At 37.1% G+C, this 27,319-nt stretch overlaps 1 protein-coding gene across 1 annotated transcript; it reads left to right on the plus strand.

Moving 5' to 3' along the window:
- The first annotated feature begins 1,397 nt into the window (after positions 1–1,397).
- Positions 1,398–27,040, plus strand: LOC584023 (phe13-bombesin receptor). The gene is made up of 2 exons (XM_003723762.3): positions 1,398–1,667; positions 23,827–27,040. The coding sequence occupies exon 2, from the start codon at positions 24,242–24,244 to the stop codon at positions 25,484–25,486; it is 1,245 nt and encodes a 414-aa protein (XP_003723810.2). The 5' UTR covers positions 1,398–1,667; positions 23,827–24,241; the 3' UTR covers positions 25,487–27,040.
- Positions 27,041–27,319: the final 279 nt, after the last annotated feature.

Genomic DNA, 27,319 nt, shown 5'->3' on the forward strand with positions numbered 1-27,319 from the left:
CAAAGATTGTCAACCGAAATTGGATTCTACGACTGAAATTATGAGGAATTCTTGATAATTATCGTCTACGAATCGGAAGAACAAGAATGATTAAAAACATGAATTAGAATTATGAAGCCAGATGGACAATGAAATAAATTCTTAAGAGAATTCATGTAAGAGAAAGAGGTTCAGCCTTTTTTGTAATACTGGTGGATTAAATCAAAATATTAAACGTTCGAATGTTGTTAATATCGAATATTCTTAGTCGTTGCTTTTCCCTTAAAGTTGAATTTATGTCTTCACAATATGTTAGCCTTAAATAATGAGCGTGAATATTTAGTGACTGTAAATATGTCATTGGACATACAGTCTGTTCACTATGTTTACAGGTCATAACTTTTGGTTAAAACAATGACGTATGGTAGATGCATATTGGGATGGTAGTGAGATAACATATCTAAACACGAATCTAAAAAAGGGGGCGGGGGAGAAAGAAATTAAAGGTGGCCATAACAACCATTCCCGCTATTCCTTGACTGCTAGGCAAGTATACATAAATAAAATCTAATAGCTCTATAAACAAAATCTGCATTTTAAAAATTCTTCTCTGAGAAAAAAGATTTTTAAATCGATTTTGAATTACATGTATAGTCTTTAGTCAAATCATTTACTTGGACGTTTTCGGTGTCATATTGTCAAGAAAAAAAATATTAAAGTACTGCCACCTTTACAAAAAGTACTGCCACCTTTACAAATCACCAATATGACCAAGCTTTCACCCACAATGCATATGAATACTCTATCAGGGTTTGAAATTTAAGTTTGTATTGATATTACTGGAAATTGAGTATTGTTCTCATATAACGCGAAAATTGTTTGGGAAAACAAACAATTTCAAAGCACTCTTCAAAATCAAACGAACTGGAAAGCCTCATACCACAGTGGTTGTGGTTTTTCTTAAAGTTGAAAGCACTATAAAGTGAACATACCAGTTTGGAATGAAAATTGATATCTGTTTTAGGGAGTCGTGCTCAGAAAAAAAACACGTTAATGCAATTTTAACGATTTATTTTCATCTGCAAAATATGCGCATAAATAATTCACACAAAACATTCAATGAAAACCCAAAGGACGTAAAATACATAGTAATTGGATATATGAACTCGTTTTTGTTAATGGACGAATATCAAAATAATTAGTTATAAACTAGGTATTCAGTGTTCGTGATACACACCAATAGGAAGATGCACTCGTGCATGTCAATCGTCCTTACCCAAGTTACAACCAACATAATGAAATTGAGCAGTGTGTGTGTGCGTTCAGTATTTAGTGCGTGCCCGCGTGCGTGCGTGCGTATTAGCGTGCGTGCATGTCTCCTTAGAATGCATCATGTATTGATTGGAGTACATAAAACACGACAACACCAGACCGCGAAGCGCTCAAAATGCTCAGCGATGTGTCGCCTTTCTCGCACAACTTAACAGAACAGTTCTCGGCACCGATCAAAGAGAGTCAGCTCTTATATTACCTGACCCGGCTCCGAGCTCGCTTCACAGGTGTACTATTTTATTTTCATCACTCTAGAGATGTCACTCTGATTTAATGGATGTTTCTAAATACTTGTTCAGCATTCTATATGGACGGTGATAACTTTTAACACGCCGAGGGAGTCAACTTATCAGCAGGTAAAATATTTTTTTTTTAATTGTTATCGACTAAATCGAAAATATACAAGCTGTATATCTCGACGCAAATAAGGCACTTTTCATTGTGGATATTTTTAACGCCGATATTAAGCATACTTTAAAGAAAACACGATTCTGGAGATTTTTTTTCTTCTTCTTTCCAATGCTTTAATTTGTCCTTTGCAATCCTTGAATTGATCTCCCAATGCTTTATTTCTTTTATTTTTTAAATATTTTTGTTGCTGTAATACATGAGACGCTTAACTTTTGCAAACTGAACCCTTTTTAAAAACAATTGTAAATAATCGAAGTACATTTTAGAAGAGAAGTTACATTGGAATCATTTTCATGAGGATCGCTTTTCGTTATGGTTTATTGCATAAAACTAAGGAGCATCAATAAATTAAAAGAGGAGGGTGCACCACTGTGTAATTTGGCACTTCTGAGCCAAATTTACTAATTGAAAACAGGGGCAAGCAAATAGAAAATACAGACAAAATGACAACTTACTTTTCAAAGTTTTTTTTCCGACTTTCTGTATTTTTCCTGTATTGGAGAGCGTCACTGCAATCATTTGAAGGGAGAGGGGGAGGTTAAACCGTATTTGCATGTTGGATCTTATTCTGCTCAGTTAGACAAGGGTATGAAGATTGATTACATTCAGACTAAAATAAAAGTTAGTCCGATAATGAATACATCATATTTATAGCGACAAGCTACTTTGAAGGGTAACCTTAACGGTTCATTCTTATGCCTGAAACTGACAATACTATTCGGTTTGTTTGCTAGTAGAAACGTCATTTTATCCATACCATTTGCTCTTTTCAAGGTAAGAAGGCATCGTTCATTGTACCACAGTAATTAGATGTGTAAGCGATCAATTCCTTTGCAATTGTTGTCATGTAACGAGAAGCGTTTATTCTCTCCTTCCATGCCACAATCGTTATTTCTAATGAGATAACGATGTGAGCATGATGTATTACGTTGTATTGTTGTAATCAGTCTACGTGAAATGAGATTGAGCAATAATCTACTAATTAACATTCACGCGTGTCAAAATGGGGCTGGAATCCTTTTAACATAATTGCATTAAAGTGCACAAGTAGTAGTAGTTGAAATAGTGAGCCTCCTCCCAAACCAGTCTGTCATATTTCATTAAATTGAAGAGAAGTGACCTCATTATTACTGAATTTGTAAATAGATACATATTTTTCAAATAAATAACACATGAAAAGTGTTTTGTATTAAATGAAGCACGATTAATAGATTAAGTTTTAGACTTTATATCTGAAACTACGAAAATAAACGTAATCACTTTCATGTCATTGTCTTACCATTGTGAGGTAGATTGAACCGTATTTGGCATTTTGAATGAATATTGTAGCTCTGCGAAGACTTAATAGTCCAATCAAATTTCATTGTCTATATCCTTATAACATATACTCAATTTTGTATTCCTAAATGAATACTTTATTTCGTCTAAATTCATTTCAGAGTTATAATGATATCAAAGTGTGCATTGCCTTAAAGTGCATTAGTTTAACAAGTTTGTTTTAACATAGCTTGAAGTAAACATTAGAAATAAAATCAACCATTATATTTCATATTTTGAGGTGACATACATTGTAAAGAGTATTTCACATGATTTGGTATCGTTAAGCAGAGTAAAACAACTGAATTACCGTGGTATTATATTACGTTGTTAAAAAATATATAATTTCTTTTAAGTGGAAAGTCGATAGGAATACAAGATTATTTAGGGAAAATGAGGATTAATCTGTTTATCCAATCTGAATTTGTTGTTGGACTTGGTCGTTGGACGTATGTTTTGTTCCATCATTCGAAACTTAATGAATATTTACTTCTTCTCAAAATACTAGGTTTGTTTGTGTAAATGTTTAAAGAACCTTATGTGGTGAATAAATGTCTGATGCTCGATCAGTGCTAGATTTCAACTGGTGGATAAAATAAAGTAATGTGATTCTTAGAAGAAAAAAGAGGAACACTGGGACAACTCCGGCACCTGTTTAAATACTACGAATTGTTTTTGAAATGTTCTTAATAGAAGCTCATGATTTATTTTGTAATCGGAAATCCACCTTCAAAGCCGAACCGCATGACCGGGTCGTGTTTTTATGAAGTATCTTTATTGTGTCGGTGCCAAAAAAATGATTGATATCCAGAGAAAAGCCTCTTTCAATTCGTTATTTGGTTGACTTGGTTCTATCAATCGTTCCCCTCGTTCTGGTTTCCCGTGTTCTTAAAGAGAAAAGTTTACTTTGAACTTGCTGCAGTCTATCTATGCTTGTTTTCCGTTGGAGCAGGAAGCTATAAATCTAGCACGTGCATTCAACACATTTCTGTCATTCCATCTGATTTCTTGTCTGCCTTGCGATGTTTCATCAGTTCATTCATTGTATGTATTAGTGAGTATAATTATCGCCTTGACATACCCGATATTGATATTAGATAAGAGATTATGCAAACGAACCTTCGATATGTAAATGGCCATAATAAATATAGCCTATTAGGTGTAAACGGAATACAATTTGTAGTATAATTAAATCGAACATACTGACCTCAAACCACTTTGGCCTTAATGGTGGCCGCCTTACATGTATATATCATGACTACAATTAACATATTTAGAGAATTTTTCTCATAGTTGTTTTTGTGTTTTTGTTTTTGTTGTTGTTGTATTTTACTCTGATCAATACACGTTTCAGTATGCCTTTGTTCGAAGGGATTATCAATTCCTTAAAATGTTATTAATGGTGATTAATTAATTTCATGGTCCAATATTGCTTATTTTGCCTACCGCAAGTGTTAATCGTGTACAATTTATGTCCCAGAGAATATATATTTCGGTACCTTCCATTGTAGTTTAAAAATCATTAAACCCTAATGACTCGGACTTGAAAACCGAACGGGAATTGTTTAATGACACCATCAATTAAATTCGCTCTTGATATACTGTGACAGAGGTATATCATGCACCTTCTTTCTTGGTATACGAATGTCATAGTATATTTACATAGTTCAGAGGGCTGTTTTTTTATTTGATGAAATTTTATTATTTGTTTTTAAATTATTATATGCCTTTCTAGAACAGAAGTATCGTTGTTGGAAGCCCTTTAAAAGAGGGGATGGGTTAGGGTGGGAGGGAAGGAGTGAAGGGATCTTATCGTGTTCTTTTCTTGTTCCTTTTGCTGTCTGCTTTGGAGCCGAGTAAAAATAAGATTACAGGTAGATATATACGAACGCTATCCGCCACATTAACGGTCTGCGCAGCGTCTACCCCGACCAGGGAGGTGAAAGAAAAGGAGGCGAAACTCTTGTAATTTATTCAAACGCATTCTTGAGTTCTAAAGCGTAACAATGAGATGTGTAACATTCCACTTGGCTTTGAAGTTCCATGCTCCGAACCGCGCTTCCACTGCGGGGACTTTCGGAAGCCAGGCACCAGTTTTACATTTATTACAAAATATTAAATTACCGGCAAAATTTTAGTGTAAATCAAAAACTTTATATGGGGATTTTATTGGGAATAGTGCATCAAACAAATTTTCAAATTTAAAACTCCGTCCTTCCTTTAATTTGTGTGCCAGAGTTGGTAAAAGAAAAATTACATCCTGTCAAAAACTCAATATTTTAGGATGATGCGCTAATTTGTGCATGCTTTAATGTCCCGTTATTTGATCCATGGTTTACAATCTTCAATAACATTAAGTTTGCTAATGCGTGTTTTCGCGTGTTTTTTGTATTTTTCAAGTTTAAAAAAGGATGAAAGTACACAAGTTTGTGTTCGCTTGTTCTAGTCTTTACACATTCAACAATGGATGAGAAATCATTGGAAGGGACAGCGAACAGTTGCAGTGATACCATTTTCTGATGTAGGAATTCTAACTCCTGAAATGTCATGCGCTCTTTTATCTCACCACCTGGTCAACAGTTGCAGATTAGCGCATAACTTTTCGGCGGCTTGGAGCATGGGGTCAAAGGAGAGCGGCTTGATTCCAGTCCTTCTCTATCACGTCCCTGCCCCGACCGTCAACACAATGCGCATTACATGTCGGGCAACCACTTGAAGGTGGGATTTGCCGATCAAACGAAAAACCGTCTTATAATAGGGACTTTTAGATTGAGTGGACGAGAACACGACGAACGCCGACTGATCATGCGTGTCAACGTACTTAACTGCGCATGTTGACTACAATTAGAAATATTTTAGATTGCACTCGACGATATACATGCATGCAGGAAGTAACACTGTACTATGAACATCAAGGACAAAGTTCCTCATTCTGCCCTCAACAAAAGAACATCCCTTCCCTGCTATTATGTAAAAATGTGTAGAACAGGTGAATATGCATGTGACACCTGTTCTACACATTTTTACATAATAGCAGGGAACGGATGTTCCTTTGTCTACCTGAGAAACTGTATACTTTATGCGCACGCGGCATACTAGTACCTTGAGCATGTAAAGGCGCTATATAAATATCAATATGTATGTATGTATGTACTAGATGTAGGAAAATCAAGGTTGACGCATTCTCGATCGCCGACTGAGACGACGTAACACATGCGCAGTGCCTTAAAATGACGTCACACGTTGCAGTCAAAGCTGTTGACGTGCAAATCTAAAAGTCCCTACTATTGTGAATGCGTACATGAACGATGGGCATAGAAAATCTCTAAAACGAATGCACAACGGCAATTTCGCGTTATTTGCAGATATGAGCAGAGCTATGGGCATGGGCACAATGCCGCGACTCATTAATGTCTTCTCCGCAAACTATTTATTTACCATGACAACAGCGGTGTAAAATAATGACAAACTGAAGCAAAATGTTATCTGTGATTTGAATAGAAGAAAGAATGTTCAATGACTGCTTCTTTGTCACCATACAGAAATGAAATTGTCCGTTTTTTTTAATGAAATGAACACAATATGTAATCATTTATGCAAGGGTGACGATCGGGGGAAGGAAAGTGGACTTGTTGTCGCTGCGTGCGTCACGGTATCCACTGTGAGTTCTAGATATAGTTCATAGGTGTAGAAGGCGGTGTAGAACTATATACTTACAATGAAAAGACCCCGAATCCCCCTCCATTCATATTCATATTGAATGTCGTACACGAGGCAGCATTTTGAGTTATTACCTGCAATAATAAGTGCATACGCCAGTAATTCAGCGCAGGGGTTCCACTATTCAATTCTAGAGTCAATCTTAGTGCTACGTCTCTTTTGCATGGCGATTCGAAGACTGCGAAATCTCTGACGCAATCTTACGTCAAGCAATTGACGCATCGTGTACAACGAGCTTAAGTTAATGACAGAACACGGATTGACGCGAACGTTCATTAAATGTAATTAAAAAAATGAAGGCAAGGGTATTGAGTGACGTACTACTTTGGATCTTGGTTAATGAAGTATCCCAGTGAGAAGTTATGCGACCCCATGATCATTTTCCAAGTAAACATCAATCGGAATTACCTGAAGTTGTTTGGTGTATGTGCTCCCTGATGCTTTGCTGTCAGGAATGGTAATAGCATTGGCACCTGGTCAGAACACGACACTAGATAGGGTCATGACCTCCCCTTACTGTGACAATGATGGTCATTGGATAAGCACATTTATGTGGAGAGAAAAGATGGAAAAAAGGATAGATAGCAGAGCAAAGGAAAAAAGAGAAAGAGAGAAAAGAAAGGGGCAATAAGCGCGATAGAAAGAGGGGAAGAAATAGATCAATAATAGCGGTATATGACTCAAACTTGAATTGGAGGGAGAGATAAGGAGGAAGAGAAAGAGAGAGAGAGAGGGGAGGGGAGGGGAGGAATAGGGGTGAAATGGGGAGATTGAGCGTGAGAGAAAGAGTCAGAAGAGGATATCATAAATTACATCAATATGATAAAGGATTTATTCAGCATTTTGATATGGGCGAGGAATTTGTTGAGTTACTTATCAGTTAGGCTTACACAGTGAACTTCAAATAATTATTTAGAAAAATGTTCAAAGTTTTCTTATTATCGATAAGAAGGGTACAAATTCTTCTCATACATCAGAGAACTAACCCTAAAGATTCATTTTTTTTACAACTACAGCAGTACTTTCCAAGCATTCCAATATTTGTGTTACTTCCCTTAGTGCTTCCCTTTTGAAACTTTGTTTAAGATCTTTAAAAAGATTGGTTGTACCTTTAACATGTTTACGATTGTTATATCGTACGACTTGACTTTCAAGTAGCGGGCTTTAGGCTTTATCACAAGTAATGTTTAATTCAGTGCGTAGCGATTGCTTCGTAATTATTCCTAGTCTTCTAACTAAATAGCCGAACGGCAAATTGCCAATGATGTGCTTTTAATGGGAAGCTATTTAAACAACTTTAGCAACTTATTGACTTTGATTTTTCAAATATCCCTGAAACAATAGTTGGTGATATGTCTGGGGTATATGGTGCCTCTCGATGTCAAGCTACTTCTTTCTTAGGCTGAAACCCCTTATTTTCCATGCTCAATTTCAAAGCAAGAAAAGACAGCATAACACCGATTCGGCTTGAGGGAAGTTCGATGAGAGAGATTTGCCCTTATTTAGGCCATAATACAAGATTTGTACGACATTTTATGACATTTTATAACATATTGCGTACAAAAGCTTATAAGTAAAATGTTCATAGCCTTCTATTTAACATGGAACGCTGAAGGGCATCAAATGTTCCTCTGACATTTCCCCCACAAGGTATTGCGTTTACATGATGCCAACCGAATGTCTGGTCACAAACTCGGTCTAAGCTTTTATGCAAAGTCTCGATCAAAGTGTTTGGAGGGTATACTTCTTGTAGCCTGTCAATTAAATGTTGATTTGCACTCAGTAAACATGGTCTGCATTCGCCATTTCTACAGCTAAATTAATCACAAACTAATCTTAATATCACAGCTGGGAATAAGGTGTTCCGTGTATAGAGTACTGAAGTGCTCACGTCATATTCGCTCGTCGTCCAGGGTGTGATTCCAAACAACAGAGCCTGCGCATGAGGTTCACCGCGAAATAATTCGAGCAACTGGATGGAGCAGGGTAAATTCTTGTTTGGCACTGGTTTTATCATCACGCCATTGTTCAGCACAAAACTGTTTGGATCCATGCAGCAACCTTGACAACTTGACTAGTATGACGTCACACTTTGTTACTCTATAGCAAATGTACATTAATATGTCCCGATGAAAATGTTGCATTTTTTAAAAATACAACTATGCTATGAACCAAACTACCCTAAGGTACCCCCTGAACCGGCGTTCTTGTTTTAGGCTAAATTACAATAAAGCCCATTGTCATGTAACCATTCATCTCTGGAATAAAGGTAAATATATTGACAAATCTCTGCTATAGGTAGGTTTGGTAATCGGTAAATTACATTATTTTCTTGAGGGTGAATGTCCTGAAAATTGGATAATCAATGAAACCAAGTAATTGGCTTATTCGATAAGTTTCAAGTATTGCTGAAAATTTCCAAAGAGAGCCGACGCAGAGGATTCTTTCGAGTATTTCATCGATCGCAAAGTATTTTATTACATGAAACGTAAATCCACGTGTAGGGTAAAAGGTCAAAAGAGAAGTTAAATTAAGAGGTACGAGGCTCGGATTTCTAAATAATCGTTCGTCACAATTTCATTTTCTTACAGATTTTTAAAATCTTATGCTCTAAGAAATTTAATAGGAATTGATTGGCTTCTTTAAGATTGGCAGCAGATGAGTGAGACTGTGTTTCGTGTATCCTGTGTCAACTGTTGATTTCTAACTATAACTGTTACAAGGAGAACTGCCTAAATGCAGAATTTGCATTTAGATAGTTCTCCATTTACATTGCAATTAATGTGATCAAAACAAATCCAGAGAAATATTAAACAAGGGTGTCAGCCCCGAAATCAATTCAAACTAGTTTGAAAGCCAGATAACGAAGCTAGCAAACAGAGTGAAATATTTGTCAAAAGAAAGAAATTTGGAGGTGATCAGGCTGTTTTCATTCTCGCCTTTCGTAAATGCTTCCTGAAACTAACAGAAAGAAAAAGAAATTAGTACCTATTTTATTTTTAGGAGATTAACCATTAAAACAATTGTTTGCGACTATATATTTTTAAAGAACATTTTCATATTGATTTATGCGCATTTCAATCAACTTAGTTCTCCTTCGAGATTAAGTAGTGCTCTTAATTTCAACGTGATATATGAAGGAAATTACTCGCCATCGGTTACTTGAGGGACTTTATAGGCAGGAAGTTGGTAATAACGATGCAGTGTAAAAAACGCCAAGTTAACTCTAGGGTCTAATTTCTTAAATTAAGACAATGTTTATTTGTCTTTTGTTAAGGTATTGAATTCATCCCGGGAGCGGTGAAAAAGTGTCATTGGCTACTGCTCATGGCTATCACTCATTTCAAATCAATCAGCGTGAAACCTGTGGAACTGATCTAATGTGCGTTCGGCAATAATGTGTTTTCTTCGTGATTGCTGTCACGATCAATGATAACCACGCCCCAGGTCGGTGATCAATGATTAGGACACCATGGGGTAATAAGCGTGATCAATGACAACCAATTGACGGTGATGATGGTTTGTTAGATTGATCACATTGAAGATCAATGTTGACCAAGGACATCGAAATAGCTTCAAACGACTTCTGTCTTTCAAAATGTGTACATATATAAATATGTAGGTATATAGGACAGAATAGAAGATTCAAACTGGTGATATTTGAGTGATTTTTTCTGCTGTAATCTAGATACAAAATGTGACAATTCCTGCTTGTTAATGATTGAAAGCTATACATGTCAAAATCATTATGTTTATCAATACGTTTGAAGAGATGGTAAGAAAGAATTTAATTTCGTCCCGACGATATCTAAGAAAACAAAACAAACAGAAAACATGACGATACATACAACAACTATGATTTTCGAGCTTTGCATCGATGGACCATGATCCTTTGTCAGTATTTAATAATAATAATATACATTGTCATTCTATAGAGCACTTAATACAATATGTTTCTAAGCGCTTTACCAAAAACGGCGATTCTCATATAATAGTACATTCAATCAAGTACCATATTTAAAAACTATAATTAATATATACTAATCAACCTACATTACTTCAAAATACAGAAAGCAGAGATACATCCAGTTAATACATTAACATTCAATAGAATATGATTTGATTTGATTTGATTTAATTTGACTTATTTATTTCTGTTTGATTTTCTTTTTCTTTTGCATTTTTACAAATATATAACAAACAAATATTGCAAATTTACACATGACAAAAGAATATATGTAGAGTAAAGTAAGGCTGGGTGTAACTAATCGAGAACATCAAACAGGAGGGTTGACAAAATAAGCAAAGCTTGATAGTATGACTACCCAATATAATTAATTTTAGGCCAAAACACTACAAAGTCAATTAAGGTAATTACATTACTTGAAACATGAATAACAAGAGCATGACATTGAAAGCTTCGGACTAACAGGGAGACTTATAAAGGAATGTTTTTAGGGAGGATTTAAATGATTCCAACAAGGAGCATCCCGCAACTCAAGAGGAAGCATGTTCCAAAGCCTTGGAGCAGATACGCTGAAGACACTACTAGTGCAGACGTTTGTCTTTATTCAAACTCTTTAGTGATTTCGCTATACATATGGGAACTAGGACTATTGTATCTGATCGGTTTAAAAGCAAGTCTAGATTCATGGACTGGCTTTTATTCATCTTGTCTGACCGATTGGGTGCCTAAGGAATAATTATTTAGGCGCACTATCATGCGAACCGAGGACCTTCCAGCTCTAGGACCCCTGCATCAACCGACAAGCCAAGGCGCCTCTACGCATGTCACTTATGATGTAGGTTAAGAGAGCATACAAAGTGCATTCAACCTCTTAGAGATAATGCATCAAGCACGCGACTGAATCGAACCCACCAATCAGAGGCCGAAGGCACCATAATACTTTGAGATACATACAACATATTGCTTGTAGTCATTAATTTGTTTCTTTATCTTTCGTTTTCTTTTATTTACTTTTTTTTTATTTACTGTCATTAAGCATCACTAATAACGTAAATTAGCATCAAACAATTCGCTCTTGAAATATCTCGTAAAAGTTTCTCAGCCTGTCCATCATGTCCACGAGATCTCTCCACAGTCCCATATGTTTGTATCTGTTGTTGTTTTTCGTTCGGCCTAGAATGTAGATACGGGTTGATCTACTACCACAGCTAGTCGTGTCAGAGATGTGATGATGTTTAGAGAGGGATATCAGCAGTTGGACATAGATAACGTATGTCGTTGATGAAAAACAAACATCACGCAGAGCTATGGAGCCCGAGTAAGGAATTCAACTGATTGGGGACTAAACGTGGAATAACATACTCTCGGTCAAACAGAGTTCTCCTTTTGAGTTGTACTTGACCACTGCTTTACTAAATATCCAACTTTAGTCATTAATATATTACGGGCCATGAGGGGATTCATATGAATCACGATAAAAAATTATAAAATACAATTAAAAATGCTTTATAAAGCTTCCAAAATGTCAGCAATGCAAATATACTTCGATAATAAATAATCTGTACGCCACCAAAAACTGCAAATTCATTTCCTGGTTATTCACTGTTTATTATAAACCTCCATCAGCAAGCCATAAGGATAATACTTTCAGATCATAAATGTAATAAAGTTTTACTCTTACGTGACCAGTTTGCGAGCCAATTTGTCAGTTTGTAGAATGGACAGCAGCCACATGTAGAGATTAGAATGTCCGAAATTCTCTATAAATAGCTGTCTGTCCACACCGTTACATATCCATGGCTATCATGACCATGACACAAATAATTTATTCGCTAAACAATTTTCTTGATTCTATATTCATTATCATCTAGTTAATAAGACAAATAAGCTAGCTCACCAAATTCAACGCCAATCTCTCGAGCATGTTTGACCGCCGTAACCACAGGAGGTCGTGCATCATTTAAATTCTAGAAATTTAAATTGAGGCAGAACTAGTACACCCTGCTACTCGATATGTATAGGGAATTATTTTGTATTGTGCTTTCATTTAAGGTATAGTATATCTTGTCCATGCCTAAAATCTGCAGTTTTCATAATGCCTCCCACAAAATAATAACTAGAAATAGTCACTGGATGTTTGTTTGTTTGTTGTTGTTTTTTGCATAAGATCTTTTGAACACACTTTGTTGATTTATAAGCAGGTAGTTCTATAACATTGATTATAACGGACATGACATAACACACTCGAATGATTAGGTTATGATACAGAACCATACATTTATTAGAAGTTTTTATTTTTGTAATTCGCCCTAATTGTCATCAGCGTTCATCAAGAAAACGAGGTTAAAGAGTGAAGTAATATTCCACTAATAAATTATTAACTTTATGACACTACAATTTTAACGCATATTATTACACGGTTGTTTCAATGACCTGTTATTCTAACTATAGTGATATTTGCCCAGAACTTTCGAATCGATACAACAACGCATTATTGGTTGTTGTGACGTATTAAGTGTTTTAGACTCTTGTTTAGATATGCTAATGTCGTGAGTTCGAGCCCTCTGGAAGCACCAATGTCCTAAGGTAAGACATTAATTTGCTGCTATACTTGGAAGGAAGGAATTTTTAATCAAAATCGGTCGATTTAGTATGTTATCTGCTCTCAGCTCGGCCCTTGCTCGAGAATATGCGAATTCCAGAGCACACTAAGGTCTGATGCACTCGTCACATCACAGTGTAGAATAGTAGGCTGATCACAGTGCATGCATATACATTCTGCCGTGCACGTCAGTGCACAGCAATAGCAAATCTATGCTGAGAAGCCATTTTTCAACTTATGATTTAAAAAATTCAAAAACATGTAACAACATAATTTTTTTCACAGATATTTCAGTCATTCTTTTAACCCACTATACTTAAAATCCTGTGGGTGTGGGTAGTAGGGAAAGTATTTATTTTATTTTTTTAAAAAGGGATGTTTTTGACACCGCGCAAATTGGGCCAGTGGGTGTGTGCAATCACCACGGACAATACTGCACTAAATATCCCGGCAGATTGGAAAAAACTCCCCTGTAAAAAATGGACTTGCCACCAATGTTTCATTCACTGGATTTCAATGACCTTACCATATATGGTACCTGTGACCTTTCCCTGGCTACCCCAGCAACAGGTACATCGGAATTTTGTTTCTACACGAAGTTACATTGAGTTGAATGAATTTTCAGAAAATGCTCATAAATCCGTAAATATTGCCCGATTTTCAAATCCTAAACTGGTTTTCAGTAGTTTAACATCCATAGTTTCTTGCCACATGCTCCGATTTTTAATCCATCGAGTGAAACATTACTGGAAATTGCTGCGAAAGTTCAGCAATTGCCTCTCATTTGCAAATGCAAGCATCTACAAAGCTCAAACTTTCTACAGTTGTTTTATATAGATCAGGAAGTTAGGTGAGAAGGAAAAAAAAATATATAAACATTGTCTAATTTGCATAACGGTGTTGCGAATATGTAATTAGCTAATTATCAGCTCATTTGCATAATTAATTAGTTTTCATAAATCTTATTATATAAATGGATAGGGATTCATTAGTTGAAGCTTGCCACAAAGTTGTATCAAACAGACTCATTTAAAACTTGAGATATTGCATTTACGCATATTAATTAGCTGGACTTAGTCGTTTTTTGAACATTTCCAAACCTGCGGATTGGTGAAATTGAACAAAATGTGGTTTTTGTCAATCCGGTGCACCAAAATGCAACAAGTCTGGTTCTTGAATTTTATTTTTCATGCTTATTTCACTTTGGTTTCACAATACATATCATTTTTAAGACCATGTAATACTCTATTATGTCAAAAAAAACACCCTTAAACATGTAAAAAATCAATTTTTGCCATAATTTGCTATTTGCGGCAGGTTTTTGAATGATTTTACGATATCTTCAAAAGACCATATCTCAGGAATGCCTTGACAGAATTTGAAAATTTTTGCAGCAAAATAAATATATCATTGATATCTTTAATATGACACCAAAATAAAGAATGTCTTATGTGTATTATTTTTTTGAGTGCTCTACCTAAGAATAGTCGCTGCGCTTTAGAAATCAATCTAATCATTGTTCATTTTATTTCGTGTACTAATTAAGTTTACTGCGGCTCAGGATGGCATCCCATTTTAGTGACTTGTATACATTGACCCAATCACCTTTTTTAAAAGCCTTGTCGAATTTTGTGTTCCAGCTATCGTGTATATTGAGTTTACTCATGTACTCAAGCGAGCCATTATAGTGTTCTAATAATTGAACTTAAGTAAATTTATCTTACCTTGAATAAACATCACGCGCAGACACTTCAGGTATTATGATGTACAATGTTGAAAGTTTGCAAGCAATTGCATGCTCGTTGTCATCGTTTCAGATTGCTAATTGTTACAGGAATGGAGAAAATGATAGGTAACTATTAGGATAATTATTCATGATAAACTCTACCGGGAAATTCACCTAGATTCAATACTTGACATTATTTTGGGGTCTTTGTTCAAAGCAATTATTCAATCTTGTCAAATATCCAGTACAAACCGTTTCTTTCCAAAGTGAGATAAAAGGGAATGGAAACTGATAGCTTTCCCTAGATTTCCTCATAGATGTTTACCAGTTTGCCCTAAAAATCCAGGAGAACGTGTTGCTTGTCAGCTACGTCTTGACAACTTCTAATTCTAATCTAAATGCAACTATACGCCCCAATTCTTGAACTATAGAGTTAAGGGCAAATTGATTTGAATTATATACACGCACCTCTTAATTTGAATAGTCAAGAAACTCCGTTCCTCTCTTCTGAGTTCTACGTATCACAATTTACTTTTGTCTTGATACTCGCCACCTTAGTCCTACTTACTTTAATTGCCTTTAACTTTGAGGGAGAAACTACATGGAACAATACTGCAACAAATACATGGGCGTGTCCAGGAATCATGCACGGGGGGAGGGGGGGGGGGCTAAGTAAGTGTCCACAATATGTTACAAACGAGAACAAAATCATATTTTTCTGCCCCAAATAAGGGTTATCAAACTAGCTAGGTATCACATTATTTTGGCCGGATGCCTCCTGTATGGTGGCCCTGACGGGACATCGCGAATAGACTAAATCGTGAAAAATATGCGATAAAATTCACGATATCGTCAATTTTATCGTGTACTCTATCGTGTACTCTATCGTGTACTCTCCTGACGGGCGCTTCGTAAACAAAACCAGCCCTAGCTGGGGGAGACAGAGAGAAGGAAAAAAGGGAAAGGGAAAGAGAAGATAAAAGGAAAGAAAGAATAATAAGAAGAAAAGAGGGAAACGGGGGGGGGGGGGCGAAGGGCTCTTGCCTCCTCCTCACTCCCCCCCCCCCGCCAAAAAATAAATAAGGAGAGAGAGAAGGGAAAGGGAAAGGGAAAGAAAATATAAAAGGAAAGAAAGAAGAGGAAGAAGGAAAGAGGGAAACGGGGGAAGGGCGAAAGGCTCTTACCTCCTCCCTCCCCCCCGCCAAAAAAATAAATAAGAGAGAGAGAGAGAGAAGGGAAAGGGAAAGAAAGAAGACGAATAAGAGGGAAACAGGGGAAGGGCGAAGGGCTCTTGCCTCCTCCCCCCCCCCCCCCCCCCCAAAAATAAATAAGAGAGAGAAGGGAAAGGGAAAGAAAATATAAAAGGAAAGAAAGAAGAGGAATAAGAAGGAAAGAGGGAAACGGGGGAAGGGCGAAGGGCTCTTGCCTCCTCCCTCCCCACCCCCCGCCAAAAAAATAAATAAGAGATAGAGAGAGAAGGGAAAGGGAAAGGGAAAGAGAAGATAAAAGGAAAGAAAGAAGAGGAAGAAGAAGAAGAAAAGAGGGAAACGGGGGCGAAGGGCTCTTGCATCCCCCCGCCCAAAAAATAAATAAGAGAGAGAGAGAGAGAGAAGGGAAAGGGAAAGAGAATAAAAAAGGAAAGGAAGAAGAATAAGAAGAAAAGAGGGGCTCTTGCCTTCTCCCCCCCTCCCGCGCCAACAAATAAATAGGAGAGAGAGAGAGAGATAAAGAGAAGGGAAAGGGAGAGGGAAAGAAAATATAAAAGGAAAGAAAGAAGAGGAAAAATAATAAGAAAAGAGGGAAACAGGGGCGAAGGGCTCTTGCCTCCTTTCTTTTCTTTCTTTTCCTTTCTTTCCTATTCTCCCTCTTTTTCGTTTTTCTCTTTCTTTCTTCTCTTTCCCTTTCCTTCTCTCTCTCTCTCTTATTTATTTTTTGGCGGGGGGCGGGGGGACGAGGCAAAAGCCCTTTGCCCCCGTTTCCCTCTTTTCTTCTTCTTCCTCTTCTTTCTTTCCTTTTATCTTCTCTTTCCCTTTCCCTTCTCTCTCTCTCTCTCTCTCTCTCTCTCTCTTATTTATTTTTTTGGCGGGGGGAGGGAGGAGGTAAGAGCCTTTCGCCCTTCCCCCGTTTCCCTCTTTCCTTCTTCCTCTTCTTTCTTTCCTTTTATATTTTCTTTCCCTTTCCCTTTCCCTTCTCTCTCTCCTTATTTATTTTTTGGCGGGGGGGGGAGTGAGGAGGAGGCAAGAGCCCTTCGCCCCCCCCCCCCCGTTTCCCTCTTTTCTTCTTATTATTCTTTCTTTCCTTTTATCTTCTCTTTCCCTTTCCCTTTTTTCCTTCTCTCTGTCTCCCCCAGCTAGGGCTGGTTTTGTTTACGAAGCGCCCGTCAGGAGAGTACACGATAGAGTACACGATAGAGTACACGATAAAATTGACGATATCGTGAACTTTATATCGTGAACTTTTCACGATAAAATTCACGATATCGTCAATTTCATCGTGAAAAGTTCACGATAAAGTTCACGATATCGTCAATTTCGTGAATTTCTTCGTGAAAAATATGCGATAAAATTGACGATATCGTGAATTTTATCGCATATTTTTCACGATTTAGTCTATTCGCGATGTCCCTTCAGGGCCACCATACTCCTGTCTGCTTGATCTGTCATTTCAATAACCTTAGTCTGTTCATTAATGCAAGAAACCAGTTACATATACTTTAAAACGTAAGGACAGAACAAGCATGATACATGTTACCATACACATACCTGCAATTAAAAACTTGGGATCTAAAGTTTCAAGGGCCGTATCATGTCTCTGGATTTTTTCGTAGTGCGTCAGGCTGACTCTGGAGTAAACAGTTTCGGAGAGGTCAAAACAAGTGCATGGATATAATTTATAGTTAATTTTATAGATTATGTTGTCGGGGGGGGGGGGGGTATGAGCACACTGCACACATGGATGTTCGAATTATTCAGCGCAATATCATCTATGATATTCAATACTATGAATTTAAATTGTCAAATCGCTGCAAGATTTTTTTCCATCCGAGCAACACAACTAATTCATGTATAAGATGGAATTAAGCGAAGCAAATTATACTTTAATAAGTGATTGATAATCTCTTCTTTGTTCACACGGTGAGAAAATTTGTTTCCATGAGCATTACAAAATATTAGCTGGTGATGATTGCTACTGAATTGTGCAGTTTCCTCGAGCTTGTTGATTTAGCGCTTCAAGAAACGAGAGCGTCGGAGAAATTCGATTCATAATTTGTTGTCTAATTTCCTTTATCTTACCTCATCCACTATTCCCACTTGTTGTTTCACAAATCGTTGTTATTGCATTTCAGTCTAATTCATTTGGAAGAAACCAATCGATTAAATTCAGCATGAGACATGAGAAATATATGGCAATGTTTTACAAATCGTTGAAACGGCATTTTCATTCCAATCCATTGGATTACACCAATTGATTTAAGTCAGCTTGATATATCTGCTGACTTTACTTTGCCATTTGAAAATCTGTGTCCTTTTCAATCTTCGGCATCGCTCAAAGATGAAGGCGGAATGTTTTCATGACGGATGAGAGGTGTTGCTGCCCCGAGGAATGGAAAAGAAACAAAGTCTTCTCGCTCACTCTGAACATGCTCTGAACCCGTGTGCACGGACTTGCTCTTTCCTCTTTCAAAGTTGTGCCGACTGTAGTAAAGGTAATTTTCGGTTGATAAACCGAAGTTGCCAGTCGGATTATCACTTTAATGACAAAGTCACACCGCCAACCCGACTGCACAGCGACTCCAAACCGACTGACCGATGGCCGGTCGGTCGGTCTGGTGTCGGCCTCTTTTGGTGTGGCTGGGGTTCAACATCCTATGGTGTCTTTCACCCTTTTCAGAATTCTCCCTATAAAACCCCGAAACTCTAGTAGCAGCGTTCGCGTGCCATTTCCTTGGCCTCCTCGAGTTTCCCAAACCATTTCGATTTTAAACTTCTACATAAACACCTAGCAAAAAATTATGTAAGTAAATTTTAAATAGAGTAATAAGAATATACAAATTTCCCCATCCTGGGACATATCACAACCCTTGTACATGTATTGTTGTTTTAACTTGGGATAGACCCATACGAGTTTTAAAAGTTTTTAAAATTTTAAAAGTTAAAAAAAAAAATAATAGGGATGTGATGATATTTTTCTGAGTATGTGATGAGAGCCAAGATTAGGAATAAGATCAGATTACTGAACAATTGCTACGAACAAAAGAAATGGTTTAATGCTTATCGTAGCTAATATACTTTCAAAATTATTTATAAAAACTACAACAGTAATAGACAACTTTTTAAGAAATTAAAATTCTGTGAGTAAAATGGAAGAATCCCGATGAAGTTTTTTTGCAGGTTTAAAAAGAACTTAACAATAAGTGTAATGGGAGATTCTCAATTAGACCACAACCAAAGCTGAGTTCCTTTCCTTTCAGACCACTAACATGGTATGCCTACATCAGGATTGTTTAATAACCACATAATACACTTAAAGAAAGCTGCCGGAAACTTGAACCAAACAAGTGGTTAAATTCAGCTGTACATCCTCTGTCTCAACAGTATTCTGCCCCGTTAGAAGCTACCATATTTTCGATCATGAAACGAAGACATGTTGATTGTACCATATGTAGCTTTGATAAAAGCTCCCTAATGCTCTTGTTTTTGAAGCAAAAATGCATTTCCTGAAGGCCTGTAAGTATCATCTGGGAATAGAACCTAATAAAATATAAATTTGTAAGATCTTGATTATCTACTAAAGGATATACCGGTAGAAGGAATATAGTCAATTGTAGTCACATGACTTATTTGGCAATCCAAGATGTGACTATCCCCTGATGTAAGCTGAAATCGACGTTTAGTCCTTTTAGACCTCAACTAGACAAAACATGAAAGAGAAGAAACTTATTTTTAATCCTTATTTAGGTGAAGCCACAGCGCGGCAACAAGGCCGGTATCTCCGAAGTGATCTACGCGATCTGACAACGATCTAATTTTGCAAGAATTTGTGATAGCATTTTGTATGAACATTAAAAATGTAAAATCTTAATGATTTAAGAACTGAATAGCCATATGATTAATACAATATAAATTTCAAGGGATTTCAGGCTTCTTTGGAGGGGGAAAGCTAACTCAGCTCAGAATCGTAATGATGCTGGACCAGTAGTGCGATCGTCTACGACTTGAAACCGATACGGCTTTTATTCTTTCTTGAAGAGTTATACGCACAATAGTCTGGCTGTCAATGTTATCATTATTTAAAGCCTGAATCAAGAGGATAAAGTTTTTTTAGATTTCCATATCGAATATAACCGCCCTTTCTACGACAATCGGAACACAGGAGGAAGGTGTAGTGTGCGTTGGGCTTTCCCCAAGTATGAATAAGGAACAAATATTTTGGTAAATATTGAAATAAAACAAAAGGACTAGCTATTTTATTATTGAGACAGAACAAAATAAACATTAGGCATGATATCATATTTAGTTTTGTTGTTTTTATTTTACTGAAAATGGGCGCTATTCAGCACGGGAACAAAGAAAAATATGGAAAGGGTAAACAGAAAATTAGTATCCGACTCGTGAAAATGCATAAAAAATGTTTTAAACATAATTCAGAGGTGACGTACCATTCTTCATAATTATAAAACAAGATAAAGTTCCAACCTACGTAAAGTTACATTTATCTATCAAGTGTAAAACAATAACCCTCGACATGAATACTGGCGGCTTCATCATACATGTATAATAATGCAGTAATAGCATTTCTAACGAATCCAATGATGAATGAGGTGTCACGATCAAGGCTTATAACGGCAGGTCATTTATTATTCCTATTCTCAGAAGATTACCGTTTCAACCTATTTGAAATCTGGAAATAGATCTGGAAATCCTATGATATCTCCTTTGTTCACGATAGTACGGAATCATGTTTATAATATGCAAACTGGTATAAACCTGGCCTAATATTGAGTGAGCTGATTTTTGGAGCGCCAAAACCATACAAATTTATGCGATTCTGTAACAAAGCGTTATCTTTATGTATTTTCTATGTTGTTATGCATAGCAGGGCTCCCTTGTAAGCAAACTCTGAATGGTATAAAGTTAAAATTAAATAAAAGGAAATAAATTAACAAATATTGAATGAAAATGAGAAATAGACGTCGTGAGGAAATTATTTTAGTCTATTTTTTCGGTTCCACAGTTATGTTGTTTTGGGATACAGAGCCTGTCACCTTATACTGTGGTCCACAATCGTAATCGTTTAAATCAGTCATTTCTAAGGTTAAACATGAGCAATAATCTGTTCAATTTGGTTAAAATGTGATCTTAATGTTAAAAACCTACCGATATTTTGATTGATCATTTGGAGGAGTCATTAACGACCCTCACATTTCTGAAAGCGTGTTTTGATTACGATGATGATTAATAGGTCTATTTTTCGAAGGTCAGTTATGAGCGTCGTGACACCAACACTCCACATAATGAATTTAATCTGATCATTAATAGTTATAGTTCAGTTCTTGTATAGCGCACAATACGTTATGAAATAACATCTCTATGCGTTTTCAAAGAGCCTTGGACTTTATTACCCTAGCTTTAGCTCCGGCAGCCTTATCAGCGCACAGTGCATTTCAAGGAATAATCCTACCAGGTACCCATTTACCTCACCTGGGTTGTGTGTGGCAAATGTAGATCAATGTCTTGCCAAAGGACATTGCTACTATCCACCCTGGAAAAATGACCTGTTGTCAAAACCGACACGAAGTTGAACGCTAAATTTTACAAACGTGTCCTTCTTCTTTTTTTTACAGTCACATCTCGTATAAATCGCTCGAAGATTCGTTTCTGATTTAGTTCGTCTAATAGACTGTTCGGAATAGTTAATATCTGACCTTGCCATTTATACAAAATTCATAGGTTTTCATATTCTCTTCAGTATTACGCTTTTCAAGTTGACTGCATCTTATCTTGCCAGTATCCTTTTACAGTTATTGGATAGTATGCCATGAAATATGAATGGTGCGAAAGAGAATACAAGAGAAAGGAAGAGGAGAGAAGAGAGAAAACGAGAGACGGATGCTGAAAGAGAGAGAAGAAAAGAAGAATCATATTTCGAGTTCAATAAGTATTGGCAAATTTTCAAGGAAACGAGAAAAAAATGCGGGTTTACGAAGAAAGAAAGATCCTCTGTATAGTTTATGACATACATTCTGATAATTAAAGGGAGAGTGTAAATACGATTTAATCCCCCCCCCCCCCCACTCCGGGGTCGGAGGTACCGCATTCGTGTTCTCAAAATCTCCGTTAAAGGTGTACTTTTGACGCAACAAAGTCCGACCCCAATACACAAATATCCGACTTTACAGGTTTTTTTCAAAGGGAGGGAACATGCATACGCGTACCCTAAATGACACTGAGTAGGGGGGGGGGGGGTTAATCCATTCGAATTTTTACCAACTCGTGGGATTTTGGCTTTAAAAGCTTTTTTCATGATGGAGATATCTCATTCATTTTTAAGCTGTCGATAATGGCTATTTAAAAACATCTATCCAAAAGGTGAAAGGCGTATTTCTTGTTACCGTACAGATTTTCACCTGGATCTTTTTTTCAGCGTAGTTAAGCAATACTTGACAGTTTTCTTGTGGGAGGGAAGGGGGGCTAAATATGTTAGATGTACCGTGACAATCCTCGCAATCATAAGCCTCTACTAATAGATATCGATGATATTGATGTTATCCCGGCGTCTTGATGCTGTGGTTTTGACGAGAAATCGAAACAGGATTTCCTTTCCATGTTAAGACAGGTGCACACTTGACCAAGACATGCCTCACGTTTTTAGACATCGTTCATCAATCCGGAGGGTATAATGAAATATGTTAATAACAAAATCATAGCAATCAAAAGAGGAATGCTAGGAGCATCTGTGAACAGCAACTATAATAAACTATTGAAATTAATAGGTTTACCCTACTATATTATACCATAAATCATGTCGGGTCAATGAAAATGCAAATTTACGATTTTTGCTAGTATAATTCTATTCATTCTTCATTCTATTCATTCTATTTATTCTATTCTGCGGAGTGACCACGACAGATAACAGATTGAAAAACAAGTTTCCTGATAAAGCTTCAGGCTATCACTGTCCTTATCCGTCGCATCTTGGTAGTGATATGGCTTATGATAAGCGGGCATATTCTCAAAACCTACAGTCAATGATATGTAATGCATTCGAACAGGTCTGCACACATGCAGGTGTAACCTATAATATATAGACTGTCACAAAACAATCTGAATATTCCGATGGAATTGCAAAATATTTCATAATTTGACTCCAGAGGAATCATTATAGGCCGTACCATTCATGATTAAAGCATGCCTTGTTTTAAATTGTTATCGTCTAATTTTGGTTATTTGGTATTGCTCTTTTTCTTCTCTTTTTTCCCCCTTTTTTAGGGGGGGGGGGGTATCTTTGATTGTGAAAAGAGAGAATGAATTCCTCTCACGATCAAAATAATTTTGTTCACTGATTGTTCAAAACTACTACAATGGATTTCAAACTAATATGAATCATTAAATAATTATTCACAAATATGTAAAGTTGGTATTCGGAGTCCTCGTAAGCCTTTGAATATTAATGATAACTGTTTTATCTCCGAATGTTATGCTCAATAATGAAATGACTCGAATTTACTATTAAACGTGTTGCCATTTTTTTTCTTTTCATTCTCATATACAGGGTCCTGTGTTGAACTGAACTTGGAGTGTTGATCATCAAATGTTGGAGACATACTAGACTGCTAGACATTCCTCTCAAAAGCTATAGGACGATGACCTACTCTTTCTTCTGTAATTTGGAAGTGGGCCTCACGGAAAATAGCTCGAGAGTGCCAGTATAATTATAGAAATCCAATAGAACGGCTACGTCAACGACATATCGCGAGTGGGAAAACATTTTCAGCAGCATCAATTTACAGCTTCAACGATCATCAGTTCTTTTCCATTTCCACACTGAAAGACGTGACCATCGGAAAGACGCGACCATCGAGCAAATGTTGCATTTGTGGTAAGAACAACGATGGACGTTCTTCATGACACGCATCAATGATATCGTATTCTGGCCATAATCTTAAGGACTCATCTGTACAGCGTCCATGATGGAGACAACCCAAGCACCTATATACGTAACAGAGATAATCAGTGAGACGTCGATAAGTGTGATCATCAAGGAGATCGTTGACAATCGAACCAATCTGACAACAGAACAATCATGGGGATCAGAAGAAGTCTTCTGGCCCCAGGTTTCAATCATGATCATCGTTTTAATCTTTGGTATTTTAGCCAATCTGTCCATCATTTGGATCGTGCTCAAGAACAAACGTTTACGATCGACGCCTAATATCATCGTAGTAAACCTGACGGTTGGTGATCTCCTGTGCTTGTTGGTCAATCTACCTTTCATCATTGACTTTCATGTCCGGCACGAGCGGCATTGGGTTTTCGGGCAATTCATGTGCAAGTTTGTCCACAGTAGTATGGTGACCAGTGGATGTATCACCGTGTATTCTCTGATGGCTCTAGCGATTGAGCGCTATCTGGCCATTGCCTGGCCTTGGCGTAACCGTGACAGTAGTCGATGCGTCAGGCTGTCCCGAAGCTGTTTCTGCGGACCAACATGGCAGATTGTCTTCTTGATATGGCTCGGAGCATTCGCCGTGGGGGCTCCGATTTGGTTTACAGCTGAAGTCTTGGTCTATGAATTTCTCGACTACAGTGTCTGTATGCCATTGAACCTCGGAGATACTTTCGCCCAGGGCTACGAGTTGTTTCGATTATTGATAGCATACATTATCCCGCTGACCGTCATCATCATTGCCCATACCCTCACAGCTCTTGCCCTCCTCAAAAGCGTCAGAGGCACCGTGACAGGTGCAACCGCACAGGTGTGTGCTAGTAACCGCTCAACGCCTCGTGTACGCTCTAGAGTCAAGCTCGCAATTGTCATCAGCATACTTTCAGTGATGTTCTTCATCGCATGGTTTCCGTTCTACGTATACAGCATGTGGGTAGAGTTTCAGTACACTCAGACAGTTTTTAATGGAAGAGCCATGACGCAATTTGCCGCATGGAAAGACCTTCCAATATACGTCCTCAGCTGTCTAAATCCTATCATGCTATACATCCTGAGTACTCGTTTCCGAGAGCAACTTTTCCAGGATTTGTTCTGCTGCTGCGCAAAGCAGAATTTCGACTGGAAACCCGCAGAAACATTCAGTTCTTTGAAGAGTTCTTTTTTGACGGCGAGTACCTTCCGAGGTCGTTCAACCGTAGGGAGGAGATCATCACCAAGCAGACAAGATCGAATGCTTGCTACAGCAAACGAACTTACTAAGTTCTAGAAGAACAGTTTCTCATCAACGTGGGCATGTTGGGACGTTGTATTCTGTTTGCATGGGTCATACAAAAATCAAAGGTCATACATAAGGAAGCATTGAAGTGCGGAAAAATATCATCAGACGGTCCAAACCTTTCATACTGATAAAAAGAAGATGGAAAAACTAGCCCTCTTTTATATATTGTGTCAATAATTCAAACAATTTCATATTAACCTTCGACTCTCGAAATCTTTTGGCCAAAAGTATATCCTTCTTTTTGTTACAGATGCAATGTACAGTGTATAAACATACAATCGCCATCATCGTTCATCCTTTTCAGCAGGAGATTTTATTTGTTAACTATAAATTGACCAATCTAAGGAATGTTAAACCATGGTAGGAGGAAGGCTAGGATGTCATGGACTTGTTAGCTACTTCTAACACTTCACTCATACTGACGAGACAGACAGTAGATCGAAAACTGACCGCACAAATTGACTTCCCCCCCCCCCTCCAATGAAAAGAAAATGACTGCCAAAATCAAATTTCACTTGGTCAGGATGTGATGCCCTTGAAACTTTTCCAAATACTTGCCAACCAATTCCCGACAAGCAAACGACGACTGTAGGAGAAGAATCGTTCAAGAACATTCAAATGATGTGAAATATAATGGATGTAACAGATTTGTTTGGGAATAATACTGGACGTAGAGGGACGATGTTTTCTACTATGTCCTCGATACAGATTCCAAAAACATTATTTTCAATACTGAGTAACATAATATGGGTTTGTAATGCATTCATTTAAGGCAACTTCAATTACTTCATATTACAATGTCTATTTACTAGCATCAATGATCATCGTGTTTCTTATAGTATTTTTCAACTGTTTTTTAAATTGATGTTTGTTTGGATAAAACTTGTACTTCAAACAAATGACTTGTGAAAGATGTATGTGGCTGCGATCTAACTACATATAATATCAGTTTGGGTGGAAAATGAAACGGACCTAAACCGAAATATTTATCAACATAATTCGTCGCTGTTTTCACGAAGTGACGGTAGTGAAAAAAAATTGCATTCACTTTGCGTGACGATTTTCCTCACTACCGTCACTTCGTGAAATCAAGGACGAATATTTCACTAATTTACTTGAATGTTAGTTATAGCTCTTGATGATGGGTGATTTGTTTTAAAATATGTAAATATTAAATGGCGATTGTCATGAAAATCAAAACTGTATGAACAAGAATAGAGTAGTAATAATTGCCTTCTTATGTAAATATACTATGTGCACCATAAGCTCTTTATTGAAGTGATGTTCATATTGTATATATGATAGATTATTTATAAAACATAATATATTATTATCGTTTATCTTTTTCATGGATTAAGAATCTATAGTATTGCAGTTTTGATCGTGCTGATAAATCTTTATTCGCTTTATGAACCATTGGGAAGCTAGTGAGTGATTGTATATTTTGTCTGCGTTTAATTCATATTCTGAGTCTTTAATTGTACTACCAAGAGTGTGATACTCTATTCAGTTGTGTGGTCAGTAAACCCAAAATACCTAAAATACATCGCAGCTTACAGTTTGATATTTTTGTCAAGTGTTTAGAGGTGGTTGTGAACGAAGAGCGAGGGATGGAGAGGGTAAGAGAGAAAGAGAGAGAGAGAGAGAGAGGTTACAAAGAGAAGAGTGAAAGGATGGAATAGAGTGATATTCATGATAGAGAGGGGCGGAAGAAAGGGGGAAGGAGAAAGAGATAAAAAATAGAGAGGGAAAGATGCCTGAGTCGGAGAGGAAGAGGGAAATAAAAAGAGCATTTATTTGTAATATTCCTTGTGTATTTGA

This window comes from Strongylocentrotus purpuratus, unplaced genomic scaffold (genome assembly GCF_000002235.5).
Source record: "Strongylocentrotus purpuratus isolate Spur 01 unplaced genomic scaffold, Spur_5.0 spur5_scaffold_11, whole genome shotgun sequence".
NCBI lineage: Eukaryota > Metazoa > Echinodermata > Echinoidea > Camarodonta > Strongylocentrotidae > Strongylocentrotus > Strongylocentrotus purpuratus.

What these genes read in the sequence shown, in the direction of transcription:
- LOC584023 (XM_003723762.3), top strand. Translation starts at nt 24,242, where the DNA reads ATGATGGAGACAACCCAAGCACCTATATACGTAACAGAGATAATCAGT.